This window comes from Pelmatolapia mariae, linkage group LG8 (genome assembly GCF_036321145.2).
Source record: "Pelmatolapia mariae isolate MD_Pm_ZW linkage group LG8, Pm_UMD_F_2, whole genome shotgun sequence".
NCBI classification, from domain to species: Eukaryota; Metazoa; Chordata; class Actinopteri; order Cichliformes; family Cichlidae; genus Pelmatolapia; species Pelmatolapia mariae.
In genome coordinates, this window is record NC_086234.1 from 6,414,604 (window position 1) to 6,428,125 (window position 13,522).

The window sequence follows — 13,522 nt, forward strand, 5'->3', positions numbered from 1 at the left end:
CAGGAGCAAACTTTTTGCAGACCTAATGCATCTGATAAAATAAAAGGTCAGGATGACACTGCAGCAAAAAGTTTTTACTGTTTTCTCCTCTTAATGAGCAAATTCCCTGAGTGCAATGCTGCTCATCTTCAAGTCTAAATATCTTTTGGCTTCCTTTGGGACACATTCTGGGCCTTTTCCTTTTCAATGTGCAGTTCAAGGAGAGCTTAACACTTATTAAAAAGCCTGCTTCGGCTCCCTGACTAACTAGTCTGTACAGCAGCAAACAAACACATCATCCCTTGCCAGCTCTGCGGGTACAGCTGAGTGCTTTTCCTCAGTGTCACCCAGATGGCTATGCAGTAAATAAACAATAACAGTTGCAAGAAAATCACACGAGTCCATTAGAAAGCACATATGAGCATTGCATAGGCCAGAGAAGAGGAAACTATTTACAAATACTAATTAATACCCATACATTCATTGTGCATGAACGGCTCTATGGCAATACCAATTCACCAGCTGCAGTCATGTGAAAAAGAACGTTTTCACAGGCCTCTATGCAGGGCTGTGAAAGTTTAAGAATAACTTGAAGTTAGAATTTTCTGTGTGACTTTTTCAGTCTCATATCCATGTGGAGGAATTTTGGCCCAATCTTCTTTACAATGTTGCTTTAGTTCATTGAGGTTTGCAGGCATTTGTTTATGCAGAGCTCTGTTGCAGCATTACAGTCGGTTTAAACACTTGAGTCTTTCCTTTTTCAGTCATTCTGTTTTGGATTTGCTGCTGCGCTTGTGATCATTGTCATATAGCATGACTTAGTTTGGGTCAAGCTCTACCTGCCTTGACTCTTGTATACCTCTTTTTGGTATACAAGAGTAATCTACGGTCGACTCAGTTACTGAAGGTCTTGTGGTTGCAAAACAGGCCTCCTCCACCACCCTGACAGTTGGTTTGAGGGGTTTGTGCTGTTATGCTGTATTTGGTTTTCACCAATTGTGGCGCTGTGCATAATGACCAGACATCAACTTTTTGGTCTCATAGAAGTCTTGTGTTTTCTTTACATGCAGCTCTGCAGACTTGCAGCTGTATCCTTTTTACAGAGAGGAGGCTTTCTCCTGGAACTTCCTCTAAGTCTTTTTTTAATTGTCCTGTCATCAACTTTAACATTTAGCATCCTTGTTGTTGTTTATTTGTTTATTTTCAGATTGTTTTTTTTTTGTTTTTGTTTTTTGCAATTTCTTTGAGCATTGCACACCACGCATCTGACCTTGGGATGAACAGCTACTGGGAAGACTGTAGCATTGTGTTAACACACAATTGACTGATCCAGAACAGTTAGGCAGTTGTGGACTCTGTAAGGAATGAATCAAATACACATATAGCTAGGTTAAAACTTGGAAAATAGTCCTGCAAACTAGATACACGAAACAAATGCTATTGAGCGGATTCTTAAAAATTGTGAACTGTATCACTGCCAGAGCAGAACAATGCTGCATTAACTTTATTCAAAGAACTGAAGGCTGCATTTGCATTTTACTGATTAGGCGAGCTTTACTGAATCGCTTTTAATTTAAAGATATGTAATTGCCACCCCTCCATAATACGCACTTGGCAAACTATCAAGTCTACTTTGTCATGTTTAATTTAAAAGGTCGGTAAGTCTGAATGAGAAATTAAAGTGTTTAAAAGTGTTCTTGTGTAAATAAAATTGTACCCATGAAGTCGGGTAGTGACAATGGGATCTGTGGAGCGTTGCCTTTACAGATGTATTGGTTCAAAGAAGAGAAGACCATCCCAACTCTGTCTGTTGCTGCTGCCATCATGTTGGGTGGTTTCTGCACAGGCTGCAAATATTGCACAGTAGATTTGTATTTTTTAGCAGATCTAAAGCCTGCTTGCTTTCTTTAAGTGCTTCTCTTTTGTCCCCAGCATTAAGAGTGAGGGACACCAGCTGATGTTAGCTTAGAAATGAAGTCCGTTAAGGCCACATTCACACAGAAAAACCAATACACTTTTAAAATGAACTTCATGTTGGGTTTATTTTGATCCGAAACAAGTGACCAAGCACATAAGATCATTGAGAAAAGGAGCTGAGGGACGTTTTCCCAAAGTCTTCAGCCTCCTGGGTCTCCTCCAGGTGGCTATCGAAAAGAACATCTTCTTTTTACGCTGTCTGTGCACTCACCTTTTTACCCTATACTAGTATTAACTAGTGAAGTGTAGTAATCCGCAACGATTGTATTTTTGTGCCTGTGCAAACTTCACTGCGGATTACATAAGATATTTTGCCAGAGGACCAGTGAGAGTCAGCGTCTGCGATTTGAGCTCTTTTCTTTCCAAGTTTTTTGTTTTTCTGCTGCCTCTTTTTCTGCTTGAGAATTTGAGTAGAGGAGTTTGCGTCAGCAAAGCTTGGAGCAGCATTTGTGTGCAATTTCATGACTCTCACGTTGCCACACAGCATGATGAACAGTTTACAGAATGTGCAGGCTGAAATCCATCAGAAGCAAAATCCCAAAGGATGATCAGATGGATAGGATCAATGGCAGCGTGAGCTGAGCGACATTTTTCCCAATGAATATTTGTAATCAAGTCTGCGGATGATGGTAGAAAATTTGAGTGAAACTTTGCTTATGCCATACAAATTCATCACACAGAACAGTGACATGATGGGATCATTTCCAAATCACATTAAGTCTCCCGGTAATACTAATCCTGGATGGATTGAGATAAAGACTATATTACATTGTCATCTGTGTCAGTTGTGAATCGTGACACAGAGCTAAACCCAAGAGATCTGCCCGTCTCTCTCCCGACAGCTGTTTTCCCAATACTGACGTGAAAAATGGCCGCTGACCTCCACCAACAAAAGCAATGTTTTGTTTTGGCTCTTGCACGACAAGAGTTGCAGTCCATCAAAGTTATTATAACAACTATTTAAATTTTCCATAATTGCCCAGCTTTCAGCCTCACAGCAGAGAACTGGCTGTGTTTGCACTGATTTACGCAATCCTTCTTCCTCTGCATCATGATTGATGACTCTTTGTTCGAGGTGATTATTCCTCTACTTTTATCTCATCCCATTTATAGCCGGAGCAAAGTCTGAATAAATGACTCTGTCCCTGACACATGCTTTATTTACTGGAGCGGGAAACAATATTTTTCATAGTCATAACATCAATTCAAACAACTCTGTAAACATATATATTAGTGATCGGCGGTCTCCCTTTAAGTAAGTGTTGTCCCCATCCTTTCTCCAAGGACAATCCACTGTCCTCTGAAAAACTGTTCTTTGATTTGCAGCACTTTGTGGCAGACAAACCATTTAGAAAAATGTTGTATTCTGAAACACCTTAAAGAAATCCCATAAAAAGGCCATAATATTTACTACTTTGTCTGAGGTGCTCAACTACAACAACACACTGTACGAACTGGAAAGGCAAGCAGCTGTGACTGGGAGTTGGCTCGAATCACTTTGCTATTAAAAAAAAGGCTATGTGTAGTACACATAGACAAATGTAGCCACAGTTATAAAAGTGCAAAAATATCTGTCTTAGACTGCAGAGGCAAACATGGAGACAAACAGGAGGGATTCTTTCTCTAAGTCAAGAAGTGGATCACAGACTAGGACAGCTGACTGTGAGCGCTCGATATCCTCAGCACATTTCCATTCGATTTATTTTGTAATTTTGTGTAGGATCATGCTTTAAACTATCTGCACAAGCTGATGAATGACATCACTTTAATGTCAAAGAGACATGAGGGGTGCGTTCCAAAGTCTCACCTGCACAGGCCTCCTCAGTGTCCTCTTAAGTCAGGGGTGTCCAACTCCAGGCCTCAAGGGCCGGTGTCCTGCAGGTTTTAGATGCATCCTTGATCCATCACAGCTGATTTAAATGGCTAAATTACCTCCTCAACATGTCTTGAAGTTCTCCAAAGGCCTGGTAATGAACTAATCATTTGATTCAGATGTGCTGACCCAGGGTGATATCTAAAACCTGCAGGACACCGGCCCTTGGGGCCTGGAGTTGGACACCCCTGTCTTAAGTCATACTGGTTTCCATGATTGGTACAGAAGCACTGAACTACTGTCCACTGAATACTTAGGATATTATAGGCTTTGGACAACACTGAGCATGGTTGTTTTTAATGTTGACTATAAGCATTTGAAACAATGCAACTGGCCCGCAGTTCAGTCAGTTCAGTCTTTTGACTGCATTTAAAAGATGTAGGTAGCAATCGTGACATTGTGCATTGTTTATTAAGCCCTACTTTATCCTTGTTTCTGACTCATAATTTACAAAATCAGCATTTTGTTGCACATAAGTGTTAATCCAGCGACTGAACTCATAAATATTCATGAAAGTGTTTACTGAGGTCAAAGATCGAGGGACCCTCAGGGCTGGCTTGCAGTTGGACTTTCACCCCCCTGCTTGGGCATTAGAAGCCTGGGCTTCACTCTGCAGAGCTGTAAACTAGGTTCATCATATATGGATGAAACAGTTTTTATTCTTTTCTGCTTTACTAATATCTAATTTAACTTTTCCTCTGTGCACTAATCAACCGCCCACATTTATTTCCCCATTTAGCCAGAGAAAATCGGCCAGTCTCCAGTCGCTCCAACATCAGACGGAGACAAGGTGGACCTGGAGGCCTTCAGCGAGTTCACCAAGATCATCACTCCCGCCATCACCCGTGTTGTTGACTTTGCCAAAAAACTGCCCATGTTCTCTGAGGTGAGTGGCGGTTAATTTGACCTGAAGAGCACAGGGGAAGGCCAGAATTAACACAAAAATTGGCAAAACTGTTCATTTACCACAGCTAAACCAAGACTGCTTCAGTTTACCAGAAAAGCCCAGCACACAAGGAAAGTGCTGATCATTTACATATTTCCTCAAGCAATCGCAGTGTTTGCAAAATAAACCGGCCTTTGTTTCTGACAATTAGTGAAGCATTCCTGCTCCTGTTTGGCCTGCCTCACTTAGCAGCACGTAATCATGTTTCCCTTCTGCGCTGCTTGTAATGAGACCTCGGGTGATTGGATAATTATCAGGGTGGATCAGAACTGTTGTCTAGTGGGACAGCTGTAGTGACAGAGCAGTATTACTGTGACTCTTCTGCGTGATGAATTACAGAAGAGGAAAAAGTCTTTACTGTGATCTATTAGAGTTTATGAAAATGTCGCTTTTTTATTTTTTAATCAGCATATTTTAATGCATTGTATAATTATTATACAAGCATGGCTATCATGATGGATACTACTAATCAAGTCATTGTCTGAGCATGAATAAACTCCTCATAGTGCTCCCAGAGCTGGAGGTTTAGCTATAATAAATTTAAAGTTTGAATATTCCAGACACAAGCAGATAATCAGCAATGTTTAATTTGCTATCTTCTTCTCACATTGTAACATATTTTATTATGAAAGAAGCCATTTTAATCTGATTAAAGAGGCAGAGGGAGGGAACTTGTTTAGCTTACAAGCGATCTGTTCGTGGCTCTGCAGTAAATTACTAATAAGAATCCACAGAAACAGAGCCAGCATTCATTTAGCCAGAAAAAATTAATCTGTTGCTTTTTGACAAATTGATGCAGTACTAACTGCATTATTAGGCATTTACTTTAAGCCTGCCCCCTAGTTAGAAATCTACAAGACAAATCAAGCCAGTGAATGTCAATTAATCTGCTCTGCAGTCAAGAGCAACGAGGAAAGAAACAAGCTTACATCAAGGTATGATTAATTCAGCACATCAGAGGCTGCAGATTTAATTGAACAGGTTTTAACCCAGAGTTTCTAATATCCATGTAAATCAGGGTGTATTAGTCATAATCTGTGTTCATCAGTGGGGGGAAAAAGTACGCCTATTTTCAGCCCATCTTCATATTTCTCTTCCTCCCATCCCTTCCTCTTTAGCACGTCTCTCTGCCTTCCTCGCTCTCATTTATTATTTAGTATCCTCTTTACCTAAATTCTCTCTGCCATTATTTGCTGTACTGCTTTATTGACACTTGGATAATGGCGAAGATGTGGGAAGGTAGCAACACAGCTGAGTCATATCTAATGTGTGAGCACTAAGGCAATCATCTGAAGGGCAGATATTTCTCATTTTTTTATGAAACTTACTGAATTAAATAAAAAATTGGTGTCAAAGATTCAGTTTGTGGATGGCAGGTTTACAGGTTTACCGGCTGTGAAACCGTGGATGTATACAGATGCCAGTGTTTGAAATAATGCTGCAGAAGACACTGGCATTTTTTTGTTAGCTTGCTTCATTTTTGTAGTTATTTATTATTACGACCCGTTGATATCGGCCATAAAATGAGATTGCTGATACAAGCAGCTTAATTGAGTTTCCACTGAAGGGTGTCTGGGATCCAGATTGGCTGAGGAGCTCAGTAATGGGATGGACTCAGATTAGAGCCACTATTCCTCCACATTGAAAGGAGCTAGTTGAAGTGGTTGGAGCACCTGATTAGGACGCCTCCTGAACACCTCCTTGTTGAGGTGTTTTTGGCATGTTCAGCTGGAATGTTGGCCCCGGGCAAACCCAGGGCTCACTGCAGGGAATATACATCTCAGATGGCTTCTGGTGTTTCTGGAAGAAGAGCTGGTGAAAAGGAGGTCTGGGCATCTCTACTCAGACTGCTGCCCCAGCTTTTAGATCCAGATAATGAGCGGATGGATGGATATTATACAGTAAAATGGTTTATAAAGGAAAACAGCTCTCTGAAATACAGTAAACTAAATAAAATATAGTAAAAATGGGTTAATAAATTTAGTAAAAACATACAAGGACATCAACTTTCAGATGACATTAAAGTGACTCAGTATAGACAGCATGTAAAATATAGTGGTATCTTTTATTGAATGATTATTTATTTATTTTAAAACTACCTGTTAAATCGTTTTGTTTTTTTTGCACTTAATGTTCACGTTTATTTTTAGCCTTTCGCGTGACCGCTTGTCTGTGAAAAGCGCTTCATAGATAAACTTTCCTTACTTACTTGCTTTGTTTTTGAGAATATGACAATATGTTTGCTCGGAAATGAAAACGAACGTGTTTTTCATTCACCAGCTGCCTTGTGAAGACCAGATCATCCTGTTGAAGGGCTGCTGCATGGAGATCATGTCCTTGCGCGCAGCCATGCGCTACGACCCGGACAGCGAGACGCTGACGCTCAGTGGGGAGATGGCTGTGAAGCGGGAGCAACTGAAGAACGGCGGGCTGGGCGTGGTGTCGGACGCCATCTTTGATTTGGGCAAGAGCCTGGCACAGTTCAACCTTGACGACACGGAAGTGGCGCTCTTGCAAGCCGTGCTTCTCATGAGCTCAGGTTATTGCTAAAACCTTTATTCCACATATTTAAAGCTACGTAGCAGTCTCTAGACTTGTTGCACGTGTTATTAGTGATATATCAGTTTGAATTCAGTGCAATTTAAATGCAAATTTTTAGTCTCCTATGGCCTTGCAGTTGCAATACAAAGACATCATTACTCGCTACTCTACATATCATACAATGTAGCCTATTTTGAATCAAAATCTAATTATAGTCTGAAGATAAATGTCCACATGCATATTCAGTGTTGGGAGCTCATTTTAAATGTGATGAATAAGTCTTTGCATGTCTCTGGTCTTGGTTTATTTATTTTAGAACATTTGTTACGTACATGCGCACATGTGCAGTTTTTTCAAATAGTAGGATGCAAAAAAGAGGGGATGCCCTCGTCTCTCAGTGCATCCACCAAGTATTTAAAATATGGCAAATATACATAAATAATATATATTTGGTGCTGCTGCCCCATGGTTAGCACCATCACCTCACAGCAAGAAGGTGCTGGTATCTATGTGGTCATTTCTTTCCATTTTGTTGAGTGATATTCCCGCCTTCTCCCACATTCCTAAAACATGCATGGTTGAAGTACTTCTAAACTGGCCATAGGTGTGAGTGTGAATGGTTGTCTATCTCTATGTGTTGGCCCTGTGATAGACTGGCAACCTTTCAGGGCCTACCCAGTCTTTAGCTCTATGACAGCTGGAATAGGCTGCAGTGCCCCCGTGTCCCTGAACTGGATAAATGGAATAAATTGGATAGATGAAGGAATGTAAATAATTTAAAGGGTTTTTTTGCTGATTAAAGAAAACTGAAAAAGAAAGATAATATTAAAATGCTGTTAGGACAAACAAGAACTACTCCCTGCCTGGCTGGTGTGCTTGTAGCATTGTGTTCAGCTATGAGAGAGAGTAGAGAGAGTAGTCAACTAGACAATGAAACATTGCTGTCGTCCTTAGTCGGCAACAGAAACACCCGTCTGCTTGTGATTTTTCCTGGGGTGCAGACCCAGGAGATGCCTGGATGTTGAAACCCCTGGCGAAAAATCCATATATGCACCTCTAAATCTGGGGTGAGTTTTGAACTGAAAATAAAGTGGATGTAAGAAAAACAGATGAACAGTCCACACGCTGCAGGGGATCCGGTTTGACATACTTGTGCTTGAAATGTCACACTTTTCATGGTGGGACGAATTGATAAAAAAGAAGCCCTGCAGGGTGCAATACGACAATTGTTTTTTGTGTTTTTATCTGTAAAATATTAGGAGAACGTAGACCGATCCTCCTCAGTATTCTTAGGGCAAAACACAAAAAAGTTCATGCACAACAATTTTCATAAGTTGTTAACAATATAAAATGAGTTAGCATATTAGCATCAGCTAATAGCATCATTATTATTTTTGTTCAAAAATCACATTCATTCTTCTACATGTATGTTTCACTGCATATTTTTTCCCTGGTCATACATGCCCCGGTGCATCCTTCAGAGTGTGCATGATGGAGAAAAATGTGTGAATGCAGCTTGTAGTTAGTCCTCAAAAGTAGTACGAGAAAAAACTTACACTAAGTAGCAGTCTTTTTACCATTTTAACACCAGCAGTTGCTCTGGTTTGAGAAAACACTGTGAACTATATGAGAAAAAACTGGCACAATGCCACCAACAATATGTAACCACATGTAAATACATGGATTTTAATCTGCAAGGGACGAAAGCTGCTGGTGCTAGCATCGCTTAAGTAGCCACACTTATGCTAGAGTCACACTAGTTAAAACAGTGACTGGAGACTGCAACACAATCAAAATTATGGCAGCCGTGTGCAGTGAATTTGCAGCCTTGTTGTCTTTGAAACAGTTGTTTTTAAGACGAGGATCAACTCTGTGACCGCTCGCAGTCAGCCAACCTCCTCAGAATGACTTTGCTGCGTCCAGACGCCCTTAAAATGGCAGTGAAAGAGAGTTCATTGCTATCAGTCTGGGATTGAATGGGGTCAAGCTGGCATTAAAAACAATCTGCTTGTGATAATACAGCAGCTATGTGTGATAAATCAGCAACTGCAAATCTATTGCTTTCTGTATGCACATAAATTCACATTAAACAGAAATTCACACAACGTGCTTACATTCAGAGTCCAGCCAAAATTTCATAGATTTCAAATATAAATTCCTCCACAAATAGCGAAGTAGTTGCTGCCAAAATTGCATAAGCACTCAGGAACCATATAATATATATGAATATACCCAGACTGCAACCAGCTGGCAGACAATTAAGTTGAATTCCCTATTTAAAAGAGACGCATTGCAAAAAAATTGTGCTCATCGGCGCAGACTCGTTGGCAGTTTGTCTGTATTTGCAAATTCAACTGCAATTATTTGCTAACCTTCACCATTCTGAGTGACTTCAGTCAGCCTGAGTCAGATTGGGTTTGTTTGAAGACAGGTTGAATACCACCAGGCACCCTATGCAATCACATTGTGATTAAAAGTGTTATGTAGGTGTTGCAACCACATAAGTGCGAAAGAGAAAAAAAATTAATTGCAGTCACCACATAACCACCAGCCTTTACTAGTCACAAGGATGTTGCCGTCCTATTTTTACTCTAGCGTGACTGAGCCAATAAAAGTGAATGTGATCTTGTGTCTTTGCAGTGTTATATATGCATATTTCAACAGCATGTGAAGAAAGATTTGACTATTGAAGCATGTTTTAAATGGTTATAAATGGCACCATGATAATATAATGCTATTTGCAGTAAGAACCTTGGGCATGATGCTTGATAACAGGTCTCATCTTATTTAGTATTGCTAACATTTATAGTTTTTACATCTTCAACTATGTAGTACTCATTGTCCATATGTTCTCTTTTCCCTTCTCCTTCTTTTATCCTTTTCCCATATTTCTTCTCTAACCCCCTCCCCACCGCCATCTGCGCTCCCTCTTCCCGCTCGCCTTCTTTGCTTTGTGCAGATCGCTCAGGCCTGACCTGTATGGACAAGATCGAGAAGTGCCAGGAGACGTACCTGCTGGCGTTCGAGCACTACATCAACTACCGCAAGCACAACATTCCCCACTTCTGGCCGAAGCTTCTGATGAAGGTGACGGACCTGCGGATGATCGGGGCGTGCCACGCCAGTCGCTTCCTTCACATGAAGGTGGAATGTCCCAACGAACTCTTCCCCCCGCTCTTCTTAGAGGTCTTCGAGGACCAGGAGGTGTGAGACACACTTGCCGGCACGCAAAGGGAAGAGAAAGTTGAAGCGAAACAGAAGATGGGTTAGTCCATCGTGTTTGTGGGGGAAGAATGGAGGGAGAATCCTCTCTGCAGGAATCTGCATTTCTCTGACATCACATTCACAGTATGTGGTTTTAAAACTGGAAACAACAGTATCAGAAACAACACACCAGCAACAGGAGAGTGAAGCAAACAGAGGATTTTGTTTTGTGAACACCCTCTTCTCCACCTCTTTCTCCTCCTTATACCAACCCCTGTTTTAAAATCTGTTTGGGGGCCCTTCTGTCTGAGCATGATGTCTTATCTAGTAAGAGTTGTAGCCATTTGCCAAGACACAAACACACACAGAGACACAGACACACACACACACTCACAGCCTGTTCCACCTCAGTTCTTCAGGGCAGCACTCTTTGCAGGGTCAGTTTCCCCTCCTTGGTTTTATTGTAGCGGTCACAGATTTACACTTGTCTTGAAGCCCATGTTTCCAGCGCCAAAGCTGGCCAGCACCTCTCAGTATTATTTCTGAATAAGTGTTAAGGCATTGATTCAGAAGGTATGGACAGTAGTGTCATATTGTTGCTCACAGTCATGCAGGCGCACGCAATCAGCAGACACTGCACATAAAAATTTCAGCAGACGTAAACGTTTCCGTGGTGTATAACGGCGGCAGTAAAGCAGAGCAGCCACGCCACTTATCAATTACTCAACTCAATCTGAGCCATGACAGCTGTTTTTGGAGCTTGTTCTTCTCATATCCCTGTGAAACCGGTGCTATATTTATATAAGGCTACTCCAGTTTTATGAAATTGTGTTCTCTACCTTTGAAAAACATACAGACCATGGCTTCATATCTACCTTCATTTTTGTCATTGGACCGGTTCCTGTGACATACAACACACACACACACCTACGCACACACACACACGAGCAGACCTGCCTTGTCATTGCCTATGCTGCTTGTGCCAGCAGCCTACCATCTTATGAATGACAAGTAAGCCCTTCTCTGTCTGAAGAGGTACAGCATTGAAGGATTGGAAGGAAGCGAAAAAGAAGGGGGAGGAGAAAGGGAGATGCTCAGAGGGGAGGCGGGAGAAAAGGAAGGCGCAGGCACAGAGAGAGGAATTACAACGTAAAAGCTGGACTGTAGATTCTGAGCCAGAGGTCAGAAATAAATCTCCCACACCCAACCTCCGAGGAGGTTCTGAATAGCAGCAAACACCAGCAAGACGGCAGGGCTCATCACGTACACACACTGACTCTCTTTTTGTCTTTTTAACTCTCTCACACACACACGAAAACACACATCACCTCAGAGTAACGTGAATGCCTCATTTTACTGTATGCACTGCACGGCAGTGTTGATATACAGCCCTAACCTGCAGGGTTTGTACAGAGTCCTCTTTTCGTGGGCTCAACCCAGTGTGGCCCCTCCAGGCTTCCATACACATTTGCCTTCTGTTTTGTTTTGTTTTTTTCTAGTTTTTTGGTTATTTTATTCTATTTTTTTTTTTTTTTACCATGGGCGTCACTGAGAGCAGGCAAATGCCAAGAAGGCTACCATTTACCTCAAAGTGGACACACCCCTAGGCTGGGGCAGCATTACTGCCCCTGTGGTGTCAGGCACTACCTCACCTCTGTGGACACAGGGCAGCTGCCCACAGCCTACACACAGACATACACCATTCGAGTTGGAGCATGTGTAGAATGACACACAGATGTGCATAGCTTTTTGCGTAGGTGCACACTCGTAGTCATGGAAAGACAAAAACACTCGCAGAATACACACATACACACAGCGCTGTCACTTGGTTCAAATGAAATACCACTGAAGACAGGAGGGCCAGCCATCCCCCTGGAAGGTTTTACTCCCTTCCAGGGAGTGGTACCCATAACATTCGGGTTATCTCTTTTTTTAATTTTTTATTTTATTTTATCAAGTGGGACCAAGTGTCATCTTTTCAAATTTGGATTTACCAGTTTCTCTAAAGACAGAAACCGACTCGCAGAAACAACGAAGGACAGCGTGGGATGTGCAGCCCATTAAAGCAAAAAGCAGCAAGAGGAACGATTACACGGAGTTACCGAAAAGTCAAGGTGGCCACGCCCGTCAAATCAGCATGCAAAGAAAGGGCGATTTCCATCTGCGTGGTGATGACGTACCATGCTACACTTATGATAGCTGCCACTGGAGCTTGGTAAATATTTTCATGGAAAATTTCAGCTTTCTGTCATGCATGGGCAGTGTGTTTGACATAAAAAATGATGGAGTGAAGCCTCCTCACAGGCAACTCAACCGCACTTCTAGCTTCCCAACGCTCACTACTATAGCAGTAATATCTCAGCTCAAACATCCATGGCAGATATGATAAGTTTACCCTCCAAATGACCATACAAGAGTGTTTGATTTGATTTCAAAAGCTCACTCTGTTCAATCCAATTCTGGGGCCAAGCCAAATCTCACTGGGTTGAAAGAAATCTAGTCTATTTTCTATCCAATACCAAGCAGTAGTTTATACTGGGCACATGCACAGGATGGGTTATCCACACCCCCTCAGCTTGAGTGCAGTTGGGAGGGGAGAGGAACTGGAACGCCTCTAGAGATCCATCCCCACTCTTTTCTTTTCTACCCTCCTCTTGTCCAGTCCATGACATTGCCCTTTCTGGAGCCTAGCTCAAGTCTAAACCCCCCCCCCCCCCCCCCCCCCCCCCCCCCCCCCGCCATCAATATGATAACAGACCCCACTCAGCCAGGCTGGTGGGAGTTTTTGCACTAATGCAACAGCCCATAAACTCTCCTTTTTGGGTTAATTTCCTCAATTAAAATTGACCACAAATGGGTATCCTGAGCTGCTCTGTTTAACGGGGCCTTTGCACTTGCAGTGGGCTCGGCCCTAAACCTGTCCTGTTGTCAGCATTACACCAGTAGAACCAAAACAGCCCAAAAGCAGTGGGCAGAGATCCCTCCCTAGGAGGGCTTTCTCT

The 13,522-nt window shown here is 42.0% G+C and overlaps 1 protein-coding gene across 1 annotated transcript in view; it reads left to right on the plus strand.

Annotated features, from left to right (window-relative positions):
* Positions 1–13,242, plus strand: part of LOC134633673 (thyroid hormone receptor alpha-B) — a 156,484-nt gene extending 143,242 nt beyond the window's left edge. Inside the window, exons 9-11 of the mRNA XM_063482611.1 lie at positions 4,569–4,715; positions 7,056–7,314; positions 10,276–13,242. Of these exons, the coding sequence (XP_063338681.1) occupies positions 4,569–4,715; positions 7,056–7,314; positions 10,276–10,526 (657 nt within the window). The 3' untranslated portion in view covers positions 10,527–13,242. The remainder of the gene's footprint in view (positions 1–4,568; positions 4,716–7,055; positions 7,315–10,275) is intronic.
* The last annotated feature ends 280 nt before the right edge of the window (positions 13,243–13,522 follow it).